At 47.1% G+C, this 19,331-nt stretch overlaps 1 protein-coding gene across 4 annotated transcripts in view; it reads left to right on the top strand.

Moving 5' to 3' along the window:
* DRP2 (dystrophin related protein 2) overlaps positions 1–13,933 on the top strand; it is a 40,748-nt gene extending 26,815 nt beyond the window's left edge. For all 4 annotated transcript variants that reach the window (XM_014795712.2, XM_087427254.1, XM_087427255.1 and 1 more), the window contains 12 exons: positions 732–933; positions 1,156–1,241; positions 2,896–3,053; positions 3,368–3,534; positions 5,938–6,049; positions 7,314–7,450; positions 7,759–7,824; positions 8,079–8,144; positions 9,017–9,160; positions 10,791–11,028; positions 12,135–12,255; positions 12,568–13,933. In XM_014795712.2, coding sequence (XP_014651198.1) covers positions 732–933; positions 1,156–1,241; positions 2,896–3,053; positions 3,368–3,534; positions 5,938–6,049; positions 7,314–7,450; positions 7,759–7,824; positions 8,079–8,144; positions 9,017–9,160; positions 10,791–11,028; positions 12,135–12,255; positions 12,568–12,692 — 1,622 coding nt within the window. In that variant the 3' untranslated portion in view covers positions 12,693–13,933. The remainder of the gene's footprint in view (positions 1–731; positions 934–1,155; positions 1,242–2,895; positions 3,054–3,367; positions 3,535–5,937; positions 6,050–7,313; positions 7,451–7,758; positions 7,825–8,078; positions 8,145–9,016; positions 9,161–10,790; positions 11,029–12,134; positions 12,256–12,567) is intronic.
* The last annotated feature ends 5,398 nt before the right edge of the window (positions 13,934–19,331 follow it).

Below are 19,331 nucleotides of genomic sequence, written 5' to 3'. Positions count from 1 at the left end.
CTCTTCCTTGTCCCTTCTTCTTTGCCTGACATGGATAATCAAGCAACTGTTTGATGACAGGAAGTATCCCAGTCGACGGCTTGGAGCCACTGGGGGCTTGTGTTCTTTTGCCATTTTGAGGTTATTGGATGTAGCAGCAGAACTGTTGAAGCAAAGTCCAGTGGTTAGGCGATAGCATGGCTGCAGATACAATGTGTCTTCTGGCCTTTCTCAGAGACACTGTCCATTCAATCTTTCTGGCCCAGGCATGTCTGGCTAGGCTTATTTCAGCATTGAGGGTAATTAAAAAGTCCTCCTGAGGTCTGTCATGTTTACCCAGGCATACCCAAGCTTTCATAACTGGTGTCTAGGTTCTCAGAGCAAGGTTCATGGACAAACAAACCTATTTGCAGTTGAAATGTATGTAAAGACAGAGACACTTAAAATGGTATTAGACCCCTTGGGAGTTAATACAACAGAAGAAGTGAGTTTACTCATCCCATCAACTTCTTGAAGCTGATGTCAAAGAATATATGGGTATAGAAACATTTTGAGTTAATTTAGGGGGCCTTTTGTTGCCTTTCCCCTCCTTGGGATGAGGGTCTTGGTAAAGGGCAAGCTTGTATCATACTTACAAATGGTTGCTCTGGAGATTGAGTCAAATATGGTGATGCTGGTGTCCTTATCTCCTTGTCTAGCCTCTGGGCTTCTACTTTTGGCTATACTTTCTGCTTCTCTCCTTTCCTTGCCAGTGGACCTGGTAACTTTAACCACAGCCCTGGAGATCTTCAATGAGCATGATCTGCAGGCCAGTGAGCATGTGATGGATGTGGTGGAGGTCATTCACTGCCTGACTGCCTTATATGAACGACTGGAGGAGGAAAGAGGCATCCTGGTCAATGTGCCACTCTGTGTGGACATGAGCCTCAACTGGCTCCTCAATGTTTTTGATAGGTAAGGGCTCGCAGCCCTGGTAGCCTCCAGGATGAAATTCAATGGGACAGCTGGAGTGGGTATGGTGGGAAGGGCTTTCTCCCACGGTGAACTTGGACCCAGCTCAGCTTGGGTCATGGTTGGCACAGAACCCCGCTGGGATCAACTCTGTGAGGGAAATGACTGCCAAAATGTTAACCCTTTACATATATTCATGTTCTCAGTTTCTTCTTTTAAACCTAGTGGTCGCAGTGGAAAGATGCGGGCATTGTCCTTTAAGACTGGCATTGCATGCCTGTGTGGCACAGAAGTGAAGGAAAAACTGCAGTGTGAGTACAACTCCCAAGTCTGAAGTGGAGTTGGGTGGAGGGAGACATGTGGCGGGAAGAGGAAGGGTGTGAGATAAGCAGAAGGTAGGTCTTATGATTCAGCAGAGGGCTACTCTGTAATGCTTCCTGGTCTAGGCTATTGCAAAGATCCCACAACAGCCTAAGGCTAATATAGGCCTAAGGCCTGTTATTATTCCCAGTGTCACTCCAAGGGGTTTGGCTTCTTCTGATCTGATGTAATTACTTGACCAGGATCTGAGTTGGCATCCTGGGGTACCCATGGCCGGGACTTTCTAGTTTCATTCCCCCATGGCCTAGCAGGCTTAGCCCTCTCCCATTCTGAAGGTCAAGCCATGTCACGCATTCTACTGGAGACTTCCCATGGGAAGGGCACAATAATCCCCAATATCTGGGACGCGAACAGTATGTAATTCTTTAGTCTTTAACCTCTCTGGTTTATATTACCTTTGCTTTCCTCTCCATCCTCCATCTTTTGTACAGCATTTTGTACTTTTCTGCAGTAGCATCATTAGTTGTCAAGTGCTTAATGTGTATTGACCACTATGCTAAATGTGGTGAGTAAAGGATTCAATTAGACATGGTCCCTGCCTCAAGTGGTTTACAGTCCAGAGGAGGAGACAGAAGTACACAGAAAGCATTTTTTAAAGTGCTAATTAGAATAATCTGAATGGCAAAGGATACGTTCTATATCAGATCACAGAGGAGAGATGACAGCGGTTTGGGAAAACTTTACAGGGAAGGAGACATTTCAAAGCATGTTCATAGCTATGATACTATTTATTTCTAATATTCCTTTGAGGAGGGACGGAGGTGATTATTTATCCTCAATTTACAAGTAAGGAAACTGCAGCATAGAGAGGTTCATGACTTACCCAAGGTTCTACAAGCTAGTCAGTAATGGATCCAGAACTAAAACCCAGGCCCTCTGCCATCTACTTCCGTGTATTGAAGTATGAAGTATGAGGTATGAAACAGACAGATGAGAATGTCTGGATGAGGTTTTCTAAGGTTGGGATGGGTTAGGGGAATTCCCACAGGGCAGATATAACCCATATTCAAATATAAGTACCATAGTCTACTCCATGATCACTTAAAGATATTTCTTAGATGATCAAGTGCTTTGAATTATCTCCTCTTTTTAGATTACCCATGCCAGTGTTTCTTTCCATTTGTGTGCGTAATTGCGAGATTACTGCAGTATCGGACTTCATGAGCTACATGAACAGGAGGCGATAGGGCAGATCTACTGTGGCTCATATTCAGGCACCCCTGAGCCCCACACCCTTTCATCTTGCTTCTCAAGAATCTGTTTTCCCAGCAGTGTCATATCTGTGTCTGGCACTGCTCTCACACGCAGCTCGCTCTCTGTCTTCATCTCTCTCTCTCTCCTCTTTCTGATGCTCTCTCTCTTTGTGTTTGTCTCACTCTTTCTCTCTGAACTCAGAGAATGCTCTTTTCAGAACTCCTGGACTTCTAGATGATCAGGGATTGACCTTGAGGTATTCCAGTTTCAAAAGTCATTAGCTAAGTCTGTGTGCTCTTTCCCTGTCTTTCTTTTTTGCTCTTTCTCCTCGCACCATTCTCTGGCCATTCCTGCATCGGGATTGGCCATGACTTATGCTGGGGCCAGCAGACCTCTTCAGCCAAGTGGCCAACTCAGGCAGCCAATGTGACCAACGCCACCTCGGTGTCCTGCTTCATGAGGCTATCCAGGTGCCCCGTCAGCTGGGAGAAGTGGCAGCCTTTGGAGGCAGCAATGTGGAGCCCAGTGTCCGTAGTTGCTTCCGTTTTGTGAGTATGGAATTGGGGAGGCATGATGAGAGGGAAGGTGGGAAGAAGGGAGGGAGGACTAAAAGCTAGGCATTTGATCTGAAGTACTCAGATGTAAGGGAATTTGTTGGGATGGAATAACAGGGCAGAGGGTTCTTTGGGCTTTTAGGGTCAGAGTCCTGCCAGAGGGTGCCAGCTCAACTAGGACAGGGCAGAGGTGGACACCTCTGGAGAGCAGGCCAACCCAGGCCTTGCTGGTTCTGCATAGGGTTGCCATTCTAGGGACAAGACACTTTGGGTCTCAGTCATTGCCATTGGGCTTCTTGTTTCCCTAGAGCACTGGGAAGCCAGTCATTGAAGCTTCACAGTTCCTGGAGTGGGTCAACTTGGAGCCCCAATCCATGGTGTGGCTGGCTGTTCTGCATCGGGTCACCATTGCTGAGCAAGTAAAGCATCAGACCAAGTGCTCTATCTGTAGGCAGTGCCCCATCAAGGGCTTCAGGTAAGGAAAGCAATACCTGTTCGAATGACAATAATAATAGGCCAGGTTACATATAAATCATGTTACAAAACAATGTGTTACATCATTATATAATTATAGATAATCTACTATATGTTGTCATATATTGTTGTAATCTTTTCTATTGCAGACTGTTTAACTTTCTAAAAAATCAGAAATAATGAAATATTTTCTTTTGTTTTAGTTGTATTATGAAGGATTCCAGACCTACAAAAATGTGTAGAGAAGTGAAGGGCGGGATGGGGGAACAACACAGAAAAGGAAATAATTTGCTTGTTTCCCAGGGAGCGTTAAGCAGAACTCAGAAGCCCCAGCATCCTAACATATAAGAACACCTATGTACCGAATGGCGACGCTAACAAATGGTTCACAACAGACTCTCCAGAAAGCGAAAAAGAAATCTGATTTGTAGCATTTGCTAGTTTCCATGATGTAAATACTCCTACTGTGGCCAATGTCTGGCCACAGGAGGTTGGGAAGAGATGCTCAGTTGCATACTATTCATAGTATTTTCACCATGCAGTTATGCTAGACATAAACAACCTCAAGAGCATAGATAATAGTAAAATAATTAGGAAGTGATGAATTTTGAGTACTTATTACCTTCGTTTTTAATATCATTTACTTAATTGTGAGTTTATATAATCTAACAACTGGCTTGGAAAATCCCTGCAATTTTAGCTACTGTCTCTCGTGAGCTGGTATGGGCCAGCTCCAGTACCCCACAGTGTGCACCCACCACAATCTTAAGAAATAAAGCATTATTACAACACATTTGAAGTTTCCCTGATTACATTCCCCTCCTCCTCCCACAAAGGTAACCAGAATTTGGCTGAATTTGGCTCTCATCATAAAGCACTCAATTTTTTAAACTTTTTAAAGCACTAACACACACTTTTTACAACCACCCTGCATTTTTTTTAAATTGAGGTACAATTGACATACAGTATTATATTAGTTTCAGGTGTACAACATAGTGATTCAATATTTGTATACATTGCAAAATGATCACCATGATAAGTCTGGTTACCATCTGTCACCTTACAAAGTTAATTCAATATTATTGACTATTTTCCCCATGCTGTACATTACATCCTGTGACATATTTATTTTATAATTGGAAGTTTGTACTTCTTAACCCCTTCATTCACCCATTTTGCCTCCTCCATCACCCCCCTCCTCTCTGGCGACCACCAATCTGTTCTCTGTATCTATGAGTCTGGGTTTTGTAACCACCTACTTTATTTATTTATTTATTTATTTTTTATTTTTCCCCCCAAAGCCCCAGCAGATAGTTGTATGTCATAGCTGCACATCCTTCTAATTGCTGCATGTGGGATGCGGCCTCAGCATGGCCGGAGAAGCGGTGCATCGGTGCGCGCCTGGGATCCGAACCCGGGGCCGCCAGCAGCGGAGCGCGCGCACTTAACTGCTAAGCCACGGGGCTGGCCCCAACCACCTACTTTTTATAAGCAAATGAGGCACGGAGGTGGAGTGTGACTTGCCCAAGTTCACACAGCTGGTTAATGTAGATCCAGGACTAGATGTTGGATCCTCTGACTTCTCTAATAAGTCTAGGTGTTTCACTATTCTATACTACTAGGTCTGGGCAGTTCAGCCAGGCTTTGGAACTGGATCTGAAGGGCTAGTATATATTCAGTAATAATAGAGTTGTTATTATTATTATTATTATTTTTGCTGAGGAAGATTGTCCCTGAGCTAACATCTGTTGCCAATCTTCCTCTTTTGCTTGAGGAAGATTTGCCCTGAGCTAACATCGGTGCCAATCTTCCTCTATTTTGTATGTGGGGTCGCTGCCACAGCATGGCTGCCAACGAGTGGTGTAAGTATGCACCCTGTAACTGAACCCTGGCCGCCAAAGCAGAGCACGCTGAACTTAACCACTAGGCCACGAGGCTGGCCCCAAGAGTTATTATTATAAATAAGTTTTGTAAATAACTTTTAGCCATTTTGCTCAGGGCTGGTAGAATAAGCAGCCTTTGTGTTGTTGGAAGTGTAACTTTTCCAACACAGGTGGTGGTACCTGTGAGACTGGACCCTTTGGGGCCATCCTTGTCTAGAATGCTTATTTGATATCATGAGCTCTTTATTCCTGCCCCCTCTCCTTGAAAAAGATGGTGAGATAATGCTATTTCCCACATTTCCTAGGAGTCTGAGCATGTGATTTCATGGAGGTTAATGGTCTCTAGAATAAGGCTAGTCATCTAGTGAGGACTCAGGCACTGCTGTGTATAGGAGGTTGAACATGTTATGGCTCCATGCCTCCCCCGCTTCTAATGTGTGTGTATATTTGGATGTTAGGGAAATAGAGAGGTCACTATGGCACACTGGATCCTCTGTCTTACCACCTCTCCTCTCCCGAAGGTACCGGAGTCTGAAGCAATTTAATGTGGACATCTGCCAGACCTGCTTCTTGACAGGCAGAGCCAGCAAAGGCAACAAGCTGCACTACCCCATCATGGAGTATTACACCCCGGTATGGAGCCTCTGGGCCGGGCGGGAGGGATGGGCAGCACTCAGGTGCTTGATCCACTTTGCCAAGCATTGGCTGACTGTATTCTGCTCTCCTTTGGGCAGCATTCGCCAAACAGTCCTGGTGATTCACCAGTTTGGGGGATTCAGGCCTCTCTATTCTTTCAGCAGAGCTTCTCCCTCACCAGGGCCGCAGCTGGCTATAGCACCCAGGGACACTCTGGGCCACTTAAAAGGTACTCACTATTTTCCTACAGAGAGAAGTCTCAAGAAAAAATAGAGAGCAAGACAGTTCTAGGCAACTAGCCTTCCCTTACTCACTTTAGTTTTTCCTGCCCAGCATCCTGTATTGCTCCTGTCCCCTGGTCTTCACCTGCTACCTTGTCACTGCTTCTATCCCTTCTAGTCAATACCAAAGTTTGTGCTCAAATTAATTACTCAGTCTTTTGGGGAAAATAAAGGTATGTTCTTTACCTGGGTTCTCAAATTCCACTTGGTTTTCATTGGAAACCGTGCCCTTCATAGCCACCTGAAACAGGTTGGTCCCTGATCTCGAGCCACAGAATTTCTCCTCTGCTGTGTTCAGGACCCACAGGTCCAGGCTTAGCTTCCTGAGCTAACTCTGCTCCCTAAACTCCTTTATTTCTTTCTGCCCCACAGGCACTCCCAAAGTCCCAAGCGTATCCCCAGCTCCCCCCACCACTCTATTCCCCCCACTTTCCCACCTTTCAACCTGTTTCCCTATAATCCATATCTCCAAGCTGTCACCTCTTCTCCAAATTCTGTTGGCACAGAAAAATGTGTGATCCAGCAGGAGCAGGGACCTTGCCCTTTATTTTTATTTTATTATCATTTAAAATCAACACTATAAAAGTCATACACAGAAGCCTGGCTTGAGATGGTAGACTGATAATCCTCTACCTCCTGCTATTTTCAACATCCCTAGAATTTATATAAAAGATATTTTAAATATTAACAAATATATTCTCATTGTAAAAGATTCAAATTATACAGAGGTGTTTAAAATATAAAACGAAAGTCTTCCTCTCTCCTCAGTCTTGCCCCCACCCCTCCGGTCCAACTTCCCAAAGGCAACCATTATTCACAGTTTGGCATGTATCCTTCTAGACCTTTTTCTAGGAGCGGGTGTGGTAGGCATGAACAAGAGTGGATTACCAGTCATGTTCCCTGCTCTAGGGGAGCAGGCACACCTCCTCAGCATATCCCGATGCCATTAGGGTGAGTCCCTTTGCCCTGTCTTCCCCTAGACCACATCCAGTGAGAACATGAGGGACTTTGCCACAACCTTAAAGAACAAATTCCGCTCAAAGCATTATTTCAGCAAACACCCTCAGCGAGGTTATCTGCCTGTGCAATCAGTGCTGGAGGCCGACTACAGTGAGACGTGAGTACCAGTGGCTGAGCAGGGGCTGTGGGCAGCCTCGCGGAGCCCGGGGATGTGCTGTGAAGGGGCTGAGTCCCACACTGGCTTGGAGAGTGTTGCAGGGCAAACCCAACTAGTGACAGGGCAGTTCAGCTTGGGCCTGACCAGGAATCTGGCCTGGGAAATAAACCAGTCTTTGTATCCTGTTGCCATCAGCTCTTGCCCATCTCTCTAATTTGGTGGGGGGGGGCAAGGAGGGTGGTGGTGAGGAAACAGGCTGCCCAGCTGCACAGTCTTTGGTCCTCTGACTCTTTGCTGCTTTCTTCTAGGCCAGCTTCTTCCCCGATGTTGCCACACGCTGACACACACTCCCGCATTGAGCATTTTGCCAGCAGGTATCACCAGGTTTAGGGGAGGGAGATTTTAAGGAGTCTAAAGGGGATAGGGTTTTCAGTCAGGGCAAAGAGAATGGAGTCAGGACCAGGGGATGTGCACAGTGGGATTATGCGGCAGCCAGCGAGGCCGGACACTTAAGGGTGGTTGGGGTAGCCCCCAGAGCTAATGATCCTATTGTGGGATTAGAGTGCTTGAGATAAAAGCAGGCTTCCTCCATCCCATTTTCCCTTCTATTCACGTTCTTTCTTTCCAGGCTTGCTGAGATGGAAAGTCAAAATTGCTCCTTCTTTAATGACAGCCTGTCCCCAGATGACAGCATGTAAGTTTTCACAGCTGCTTATTTTCCAGGAATAGTTCTCCTTGGGATCCCTCTGCCACCGTTCAGGAAGGGTATATCCTCAAAGGGAGGGCAGGGTGTGGGGGTGAGGGTCTTTGACACCCTAAAGAAGGAAGGCTGCTTTCTGGGCACAGTGTTTAGTAAGAGAAACAGTCTGCTGTCTATCAACTGAGCTGGGGAATGAGTGATGGAATACCTCCCTGCCATCTGCCCAGGTCCTTTCCTGCTGCAAGATCCCATCCTTCAATGCCCAACTTTGAGGGAAGATGAATATGCCCTCATCTAAAGTGACAGAAATGAGCCATTATCCTATGCTCAAGATGCCAATTCCCCATCTAGTGCCACACCAACCCTGGGGAGTCACCAGGGTCTTGACTGAAGAGTGGCCAGAGAGACTCCCTGATGCTATAGCCCAGAGAGAGGGCCCTTCATCTCTAGGGAGGTCACTGACCTGCTCAGAGGGCTTAGGAGCTACTGGCTATCTGGATCAATCTGACCCTGACTGGGACTCAGGCAGGAAATGGTCCCTCTGGGGGGTGAGGAAGGGAAGGGGGTGCGGTGGAGGAACATCACAGAATGGGAAGTGATTTGCTCCTTGTTTCCCAGGGGCTTTAAGTAGAAGGCAGAAATTCCAGCATCCTGAAAACACTCTCCTAGTACCCCCAGTCACCTTTGAACACTTTCATCCCTCTTAAGCCTGACTACATAGCGTTTCCCTCTCTATGTGACTTATAAGTGAATCCTCCAGCATGTGTCTCCTGGGGCCTGAGCTGGAAGCTGAGAACTCATGCCCTGAGCTGTTTTTCTTGGTTCAATGCCTGGCCACCTCCTTTCCTCTCCCCACACCCATGCAGAGATGAGGACCAGTACCTGCTGCGGCACTCCAGCCCCATTACAGACCGAGAGCCAGCGTTTGGACAGCAGGCTCCATGCAGGTTGGCCACAGAAAGCAAGGGGGAGCTAGAGAAGATCCTGGCCCACTTAGAGGATGAGAACCGGTGGGTGTGGCGATGGCACAGATCTGTGTGGGTTCTAGAGCCAGCTTGAATTCAAGTCCTGGCACTTCCACATGTTAGCTATGTGGCCTTGAACAAGTTACTTATATTCTGTGATCCTCCATTTCCTCACCTGTAAAATGGGGATGGTGATAATAGTACCTACCTCCTAGGGTCACTGGTTAAGATCAAATGATCAGGCATATAAATGTATTAGCCAGTGCCTGGCTTATAGTAAGGGTTCAATAATTGCTAGCTGTTCTAATAATTGTTTGAATCCTTTTAACTCAACCCAAATATTTCCAAGTACCAGCAGAGAGAATACAGAAGAGAGTATGACATGTCCCTGCCCTCAAGGAACGTTCAGTATTGGAACAGAAAGGGACGTTCAGTCTTGAAACAGAAAGGGATACTTATCACTTAGTGAAAGTAATAGAAGAAAAGAGGATGACACTACACAGAGTGATTGAGGACTGGAAGAGGGAAAGAGAAGAAGATTACAGGGATGGCATTCATCTCCATGAAGTAGAAGTGGCAGCAGGGGCCTGAGGAGGGCCCAAGCCACTTTGGGGGCAGGCAGTAGAATCCGTAGAATCCCTCAGAACAGTACTTCTCAAACATTAGTGTGCATACAAGGAACTTGGGGAGCTTGGTAGAATGCAGATTTTGATTCACAGGTCTGGGGTGGGGCTTGAGCTCCTGCATTTATAACCAGCTCCCAGGGGATGCCCATGCCGCTGGTTCACAGACTGTACTTGGAGTAGCAAGTCCTTAGAACAGGGCCAGTCTGCAAAGTGTTTGTTACTGGTTCAAGACAAGGTAAATACAGAAATCGAGAGTAAGCTTTTAGAAACTTTTATAGCAATTTGACATTGCCATGACATCCAAGCACATAATTAGTGAACTTGTCTTCACTGAGTAAGGTATAGAACAGTTTGAGTGTTGTTGTGGTAAGTCATGTGTGGTGTGAACTGTATACTAGCCATGCACATTCAGCTCACATGTTGGTCCACGATGGATTAAAAAATCTCTCTGGTTTCTCGGCGTGAATAGTTTGAGAAGCACTGCATTACAGCAGCAGTGGGCAAGCCCAGGGAAATATTGGGGAGAGAGTGATTCTGTTGCCAAAAAAAAGTAATGTCCCCCAAAGTAGACCATCTCTTTGGAATCTGTTTCCTTGATGACTCAACGTGAGTGTTCAAAGTGGGCCAAAGAGGAGGGTAGTGAAGAGAAGAGGCAAGATGGGTGATGGTTTGTTTGTGTTCCCCTGGAATCTAAAAATCTAAAAATGGAGAAGATGAGTCAGTGGCTCTAATGCCTCATTTATTTGCAGATTGTGTTTCTGCCTGATTTTAAGGTCAGAATTAATCCCAGAAGCAGCACATCAAAGCCCTGAGACATTTGTTATATGAAATGTCAGCTCTCTCTGCTCTGAGGTGTAGGATGGCAGAGTAAATGATGTATGTGCTGGAGAGAAAGTGGATATGGCCATTCAAGCAAGCACATGGCTGGGGTGTGGGTGGGCATGGGAGAGTAAAGGGATTGCTCACACCTAGTTACGAGCGGACGTCTGGGACCTACACAGTCAATAACCCATTAGGACCATAGGTCTTGGCTTCTCTATCCTTGGCAGGATTCTCCAGGGAGAGCTGAGGCGCCTGAAGTGGCAGCATGAGGAGGCTGCTGAGGCACCCACCCTGGCTGAGGGCTCTGCCGAGGTGACACAGGACCACCGCAATGAGGAGCTTCTGGCTGAGGCCCGGATCCTTCGTCAGCACAAGAGCCGCCTGGAGACACGCATGCAGATCCTTGAAGACCACAACAAGCAACTAGAGTCCCAGCTGCAGCGCTTAAGGGAGCTGCTCCTGCAGGTGAGGCTGGAGCCAGGAGAAGGACTAGAGCAGCCCCTGAGCTTGGCGGTGGCTGTTAGATGAATTTCTGAAGAGAACTGGGCTGGCAATTGGGGAGGGTAGTGGAAGGAAGGAGCTGGTATGTCACATTGCTTGACCAATTCTCTTCCACCTAGCTTCCACTCCACTGTTGTGTGTTACTCTCAAGCCACTGTGGGGCCTGGGGCAAAGGGAGGACTTCTGAGGGCTCCCTTCCCCACAACCCATTTGAATCTAGTATTGAAAGAACAAAGTTCAAAGAATCATCCAAAACATTGATTTTGCTACTTTGATGTTTGCTGGAAACAAGCAGGTTTGGACATGCTTGGCAAGAGAAAAATTTTGGCTGTAAAGGGAACTCTTGTCACTTTTTGTCCCTTTCTTCTTTGAGAGGTGGGGTATATGATGTAGTGTAGCTCTGGAATCAGATAGCCCTGGGTTTCAATGTGGCTCTGCCAATTAGTGGCTGTGAAGTGTTAGGAAATTTACTTAGCCTCACTAAGCCCCAGTTCCCTCATCTATAAAACAGGGATAATAAGACACCAACTTGATGGAATTGTGGTGAACATAAAATGAGACAATGCATTTAAAGAATTTAGCACAATGCCAGGAATATAGTAGAAACTTCATAAATGTTATGTATTATTGTCATTATATGTACCAAGTAATATCACCCCCTGCCTCTTCCCCAGATCCTCCAAGGGATGGCCTCTAGATGCCTAAAGGTCTCTAACATATGATGTTATGTCATGAACTGAGGATCAGGTGTGAAGCTCTACATTTCCACAGAGAATTGGGTTCTAAGTAGCTTAATTATAGCTGAAATGACCTTTAGGCGCAATGCCATCCTTATAAGAACCAGGAAACTTTGACACATGTTGTTGAAGGAAGAAGGTAATCAGTAATTGAATATTCCAAGAAGTTTCCTAAAAGGGGAAGCCACTGTTTGGGGCACTACAAAAAGCTTCTTAAAGTCCAAGGACAAAGGGATGGGCATGAGGTCTTTAAGGTCCCTTCTGAGCTCAGGAGTCTGTCAAAGTAAGGTTAGGAAGGCAAAGCCACTTAAGTCATGCCTTACCTCTTGCTAGCCACCCACCGAATCAGATGGCAATGGCTCTGCAGGCTCGTCTCTAGCTTCCTCTCCACAGCAGTCAGAAGGCAGTCACCCCCAGGAGAAAGGACAAACTACTCCAGATACTGAGGCTGCAGGTGAGTTCCCCAGTCCCTCCCAGCTTTATGGCTTTGTCTTGCCCCAGATCTCCTGCCCAAGGTTCTACTAGGGCTGGGATGGTTTCTCCTCATGGCTTCGAGCTTAGAGTCAGGGATGATTGGCTTATTGACTGATTCATTCATTTGTTTATTCCATAAATGTATATTGAGCACCTTGTATATACTAGGCATTGCGCTGGGAAGATACAAATGTTGTAGGTTTGCCCTTCAGCTGGCAGTGTCCCACCTCGGCCCCTTGGCCTCATAAGGGAATTTCTAGTTCTCTTCCCAAATCTCTCTTTTCCAATTCAGATGATGTGGGGTCAAAGAGCCAAGATGTCAGCCTGTGCTTGGAGGACATCATGGAGAAACTCCGCCATGCCTTCCCCAGTGTGCGAAGCTCTGATGTGACTGCCAACACCCTGCTGGCCTCTTGATGGAGCCAGTCCACGGTCCTCTTCCTGTACTGGTTACAGCTTCCCTCAGCCTTCGCCCAACCTTTCCAGTCCCCACTGGCCCCACATTCCTCAGCCAGAGTTATTTGGGCTACAGGCAGCAGCAGGGATCTGGTGGTATGTGAGGTGGATGTGTGGGGGCCAGGAGAGGGAGAGGCGTGATTCCTCTGACTCTAGAAATGTGCCCTTTAATCTTCAAGTTTGAGACCAGTCCCTTAAGTACGCTTCTGTTGCAGTCCAGTCAAATGGCACTCAGCGGCCATTCAGATGGGGAGTAGAGAAGCTGCCTTGCAGAGCGAAGCAATGCCCATTGGCCCCTTTCCCTTCTCCATGGAATTATGGAGATTGGGAAGCCTAATGACCCAAGGGTTCTAGCATTATGAATCCACAGGAGTTAGCCCTACTCTCTGGCCCAACTCAGGGAGGCAAAAGGGTATTTCGGAGACAACCCTCCCCATCAAAGTGCCCCTGAAAAGGTCTGGGTAGTCTGCGTCATATAACTTCAGCTCAAAGGCATCTCTAGCCATCCTGATGCTACCTAGATGTTGTTTCCTCCTCGAATAGCTTCAGTTCCTTCTGCCTCAGTCCCTGGCAGACCTTCCTCAAGAGGAGAACAGTTCATTTTGGTTCCTACTTCTACCTTACATTTGGAAACATTAAAGAAATACTTATGGGTTTAGATATTTTTCCCTGATCTTCCTCTTTCCTGAAGGCCTCAGCATCCTGAGAGATCAGCTGAGTTGCTCTGGGAACCCAGCTGAAGCCACCCTTGGCTCTTCTGAGTCGGCCCTCACAACCCTGGGGGAGGGGTGGCAGCTTGCTCAGCAAGGGGTGTCTTCCTCTCCTTGGGTAGGGAAGGGGAATCACCCTCTAGTATGGAGGAGTGTGACTGCCCAACACCCTTGCAGGCTGTGACCCTTCTTTCTTTTAGGCTGAAACCGATGAAGTGGCTGATTGCCCCCGGATAATCATAAGGAAGAGGCAATGGGCCACCCTGAATAGCAGCCCCTTCCTAGGAGCCACTGGCCCCAAATCAGGAAGCTGGCCACTTCCACTTAGACAACAGCAAGGCCTTCCTTTGTATAAAATTGTTCTTTCTAACTCTGGAAGGTGAGCCCAATCGTCAAAGTGAACTAACTCTTCTTAGGCAACATATATCACGATCTCTTTATCCAGAAACTGTTCAGACTAGATAGCGGGGGGTGGGGGGAGTGGGCTTGGGAACTTTGAACAGAGTCAGAGCCCACTTAGGCAGCTTTCAATCAAAAGGAGCTTTATAACCTAGAGCCCTGCAATTGACTTAATTTGCCTAAGTTTATATATGTACATATCTATCCTACATATCTACTGTACATCAGTACTCCCCTGGCCTCACTCACACATTAAATTCTAATACCTCTTAAAGTATTAATGTTCTGCCTTGCTCTTTGTTAGCCCCAGCCTCTGGTTGGACAGATAGATGCATCCTGGCTGCTCCCCTAGGATGTCTCTCCATTCATGTTTGGGGTGAGCTGTCCTCAAGACCAAAGCAACAGCAAGCAGCCTTTGGTCACAGAGGTATCTAACAAGAAGAGTCACTCTGTTACCTTCATTCATTCCAAATCTAGTTCTCTTGAGACCTGGGCCTTAGATGAATTTTCCTGGGCTCCTCTAAACAATGGTTCAGGTGCCAAAATAGAACAAATCCAAGCTCTACTTACCCTACGCAGAAAAAAAGGAATAAATAGACTTTTATTAGCCTTTGCCAGGCCAAGACACAGAGTACATCTTCTGTTCCCCTCCAATTCCTGTCTGGCTCAGGGCCTTAAAGAAAGCAGCAGTAGCCACCAAGGTCAGGAGGGTGTGACACGGTTGGGGTACTGTGCTATAATTAAGCAGTGGGCCAGTGGGCAGAACTCCTGGGAAGCTAGATTTATCTACTGCAGGGGAGGGAGGGCAGTGGATTGGGTCTGGAAGCCTAGGATTGCCTCCTTCTAGAATTGCCAGGGGGCACTAAGCCACAGGTCTAGGGTGTCCGACCTCATCACAACGTCTGCCTTAGTGCTCATGAGCTCTCTGGGTGAGAGAACTGGGTATCTGGATGTATGGCGAGCAGGTGGTAGGCAGGGATCAAACAGAGAGCCTGGACATCAGTCAGTGCGGTGGGGGGAACTATATTTGCAGGGGCCTAGATTGTGGGCAGGAATGAGATAGAAGAAATTTGCTATAGGACAGAGAGCTCAGGGTCTTCGAGGCATATGCCTGCCTAAGCCTTAGGAAGGTAGATGTTATGAAACAATCTTTTACTAGGAAAATCCTTTCTGTAGCCCCTGCACCACCTTTGAGATCTTGGACTGTTGAGGACCTGTGGCAGCTGCAGTGGGCCATGGTAGAGGAGATGTAGATCTTGTTATGTAGGATTTGTGCTGTAGGTGGACCGAAGCAGCAAGTCAAGGGTTGAATTCTCACCAACAGGGTCACTGACACTTTGTGGTCTTGTGTTTACCTTAATGCTCGAGGTGAGTACATTGCTCAGAGGTCCAGTGATGGCACTGCAGCATGTGTGGGCAGTTTGCCTGCAGTGAGGTAAATGGATCTTTGGGCACCGTGAATCCAAATTAGGGTGGGATTTCCTGAGATGTGTCGTATGTTGTTAGGCATCTGTCATGTATCATGTCTCCTAGAGGTATTGTGTGTGATGCTGTGTAGTTTATGGCCCTGTACTGGAAGGGTGGTGAAGGGAGTTGCTGGCGAGGCAGCCTAATGAAAATCTCTGCCTTGGGGGATTAGCGTCGGTGATAAGGAATGTGAGCATTTGCTGGAGTTGTTGTCAAATAGTATCAGGGAACAGTTAGGGTTGATAGGCGATTTATTTTTGATAGAATCAGATAGAGGCCAAAAAGCCATTATGAGGGTGCCTCTGTTCCTAGCGAAAGCAGAGTGGAGTCATGTTGACTGGGAAATTATTAGGGAAGGCTGACTGGCTGGAGAATATCAGGCTGTTTGCTGTATGGTTCCCTAGGGAGGGTCCTACCCAGGAGGACATGTGCCCTTCCCTCCAGAATGGAAAAGCTGAAATCAAAGCTCACAAGTGCCCATTTCCTTTGAGGCCCAAAGTTTGGAGCTATTTCTCTGCAGAGAATCCCGTTTGAGTTTCTATGCCCTAGGAACTGGGCTGGCAGGAGGTAGTAACGAGAAACCCTGAGACCAGGCCGAGGCCAATCCTGGGAGATGTTTTCCCTCCAGATTAATTTTAAGAACTACCCATGCTGCCTGAGGTGTGTGTTTGGGATCTGGGCTCCATATCCAGCTTTAGGCTAGAGCATTCCTTGAACACACATTCTCAATGGCAGATTTATGGTCTCTGAGACTATTTCAGGCCAAGAATTTTATCAAAGTTTCCTTGACATAGGCAACAGATAACCAAGAAAGTAGCTGCCTTAAGACGAATAGTCCTGGGGGAGAAACTGGGGGCCCTGTCCTAGGGCTGTGGAGACTTAGCTGCTCAGCTGGGCTGCTCTATCTCTGGGTCTCCTGCCAAAATCCAGCCCTGGGAACAAAGAAATACTTCAGCTCCTTCTTACTCTCTTAACACCAACGGCTGTGGGAGAGGGAAAGGCTCAAGGCCAGGGCTCAGCTCCCAGCCTCCATCTCCTCCCACAGCTGCCGCATTTGGGGGGACCTGCTGAATGTCCTTGCTGTCCTCAGGACAGTACTGAGGCCAGACTGAAGCCTGCTATGCTGCTTGCCGGCTGCAAGAACCAGGCACGAGGATGAGAGTTGGGGAAGGGATTGGGGGGGGGGGGCGCGTGGCAAGGGTGGCACACAAGTCTAGAAAAGTTTGAGATGAAGGGGCGGGGCTGGGAACAAATTGGTTAACTTTGCCACTCTGTGGTGCTTTTCCCCTTTCTCTTGAATTCTGCTTTGAAAAGAATAAATTTGTATTTGTTTACTTTGGTTCTTCTGGTTATACTCTTTGACTCTGATATTCCACATCCTTCCCTTTTTTGGGTGTGGGAAGAGAGGGTGTACCAAGAAGCCACAGGAGCACTGCAAAACATCAGCCACCAGATGAGTCCAACACCTACTGAACAAAAAGACACCCCCACCAGCCCCATCCCCCACTGTCACCTGGAGTAGTTGCCTCTCAAGGCCCCACACAAATTAGCTAGTTATCGCCTCACGGGATGAGCTCTCTATACAATGGTTTTTAAATACCATCCTCATCAATCTGAGGAATTTTTCACCAGCCTGAAGCAATATGAGAAAAGTCAGGACAATGTGGTGAGCTTCCAAAAAGTTACATTTATTCAATTTAAAGGTCTATCCTGGGGGCTGGCCCCATGGTGTAGCGGTTAAGTGCACGCGCTCCGCTGCTGGCAGCCCGGGTTCGGATCCCGAGCACGCACCGACGCACCACTTGTCATGCCATGCTGTGGCGCCATCCCATATAAAGTGGAGGAAGACAGGCATGGATGTTAGCCCAGGGCCAGCCTTCCTCAGCAAAAAGAGGATTGGCGACAGATGTTAACTCAGGGCTAATCTTCCTCACACGCACACAAAAAAAGCCATTTTCTGGTAAAATAAAACCCCGTCCATTTCCAACCACCAATTTTTCTTTTCTCACTAATCTATAATGCACTGTCCAATAGAAATATAATGTGAGCCACATACACAATTTTAAATTTTCTAGCAGCCATATTAGAAAAGTAAAAATAAACAGGTGGACTTAATTTTAATAATATATTTTATTTAACCCAATATATCCAAAATATTATCAACATGTTATCAGTATAAAACGATTACTAATGAATAAGATATTTTATATTCCTTTTTTTTTAACTAAGTCTTAGAAATTCTCAAGCAGGCTGACTGATTCAGCTGGTAAAGGAACAAGAAACTCACATAGATCCAGGCAATTTATTACTTATAGAGATAGCAAAGCTCAGCAACAGTATCAGCTCCCTGCGTCCCGTCTCACAGGACGACACTGAAACAAAAGGGGCTAGATGATGTGCAACGTGAATGGCCGGGCCCCCTGTTGCTGAGAAGCCAGTTCCACGCTGCAGCTTGGCAGTTTTATGGCCTGCAGCTGTACCCTTGGCGGTGGGCGGCAGGTAGAAAGGCCCATGCCTCACCAAAATGAGGGAGGCAGATAAGAAACTGCCTCACCACAGCCTCCCTCAGGATAGGGAAGAGAAGAAGAAATGATCTTGTAGCCCCTCATGAGACCGCCTATCTTCCCATGTTCCCATGTTCCCCTGCTCCAAGAGGATCACAAGGCATTCTGCCAAGGCCTGGGGGAGTCTGCAGTTGAGCTTTGCCTATGTGGCCTATGTGGATAGTGCCAGGTTGTTGGGGCACTAGCACAGAGCAGTTCCCATACAGAAACGCGGTGTATATTTTACACTTAGGGCACATCTCAATTTGGGCTAGCCATATGTCAAGTGCTCAAAAGCCACACACAGCTAGTGGATACCATATCGGAGAGTCCAGGTCTATAAAATGCAAAAGTAAGAATCACTGGGGTATAGGAAAAAAAGAAACTTCATGAGGTATCATATGTGTGTGGGGTGGGGTGGGGTGGGGAGTCAGGGTAGTAATAAGCCTTGGGTGCCTGGAGGGCAGTGGTGAAGCAGTTAGCCCGGGTTACAGTGAGACATGGTGGCAGAGGGAATGGAACGGCACTGCAGATGCACGGATTCGCCCCTGCCCCTTCCTCTTGTCTCCCCTTCCACCCTGCCTCTCAGCACAACTCTGGCTGCTCTTGGGCTACAGAACAGAGCAGAGACTGGACTAGGGCTCTTCTCCCTCTCTCACCCCTGGCTGCCACCTGTGGCATATGTGCCACCCTCACTGGCCTCAGTCTCTCCATCCATGTCCCCAGGGTACTTTTTATCTGTTTCTGCTCCAGTCCTCTGCATTCGTTCATCTGGAAAGGCCTATCTTCTTTTCAAACCCTGCCTCTTCCCCCACCTTCTGCCTCTGACACTCGATTCCTTTTCTCCATTCTCTCTTTCTTCTCATCTTTTAAATTCTGGGTTTCTGAAAAAAAGGAGCGTTTTTATATCATCTTAGTTTTCAAGTTGTCCTCTAAATTCTCTCCTAATCTTGGCTTCATTTTGTTTGCCCTTAACATGTTTAGCTCCCTCAGGCCCACTTCTTCCCTGCATTTGCCCCCAGCATTCCTTCTGTCTTCATCCCTCCTCCACAGGCCCTGCCCATACATATTGAGCTCTTCTCTGCCCTTGGCTTATTAACTTCAACTTGGAATGGAAGCACTAAAAGTGGCACAGAAAACTTGGGAGTATATTTCCTAGAGAAGAACTGACTTCATCATTTGGGACTAGACCTGGGTCTAGCTGGGCTACTTTCAGAAAACCCTCAGATGCCTCTTGGTGGTAAGCATTATCGCCCTTGATTTCCAGATGAGGAAATAGAGGCTCTAAGAGGTGTAGGGACTTGCCCAAGGTGAGTGGCAGAGCTGGGATTCCAACCTTGTGTTCCTTCCTCTGCAACATAATTCAATGCAAACATCGGAGCTGCCATTTGTATCACTTTTCTATTGTTGTTTTTAGTGCCGTCGAGTCGACTCCAACTCCTAATGACCCTGTATACAGCAGAGCCAAACTCTGCCTGGTC

Source organism: Ceratotherium simum, chromosome X (genome assembly GCF_057802395.1).
Source record: "Ceratotherium simum simum isolate JZ-2026a chromosome X, ASM5780239v1, whole genome shotgun sequence".
Classification (NCBI taxonomy): Eukaryota; Metazoa; Chordata; class Mammalia; order Perissodactyla; family Rhinocerotidae; genus Ceratotherium; species Ceratotherium simum.
The sequence above is the reverse complement of the archived record's forward strand: the minus strand, read 5'-3'. Positions and strand labels throughout refer to the sequence as shown.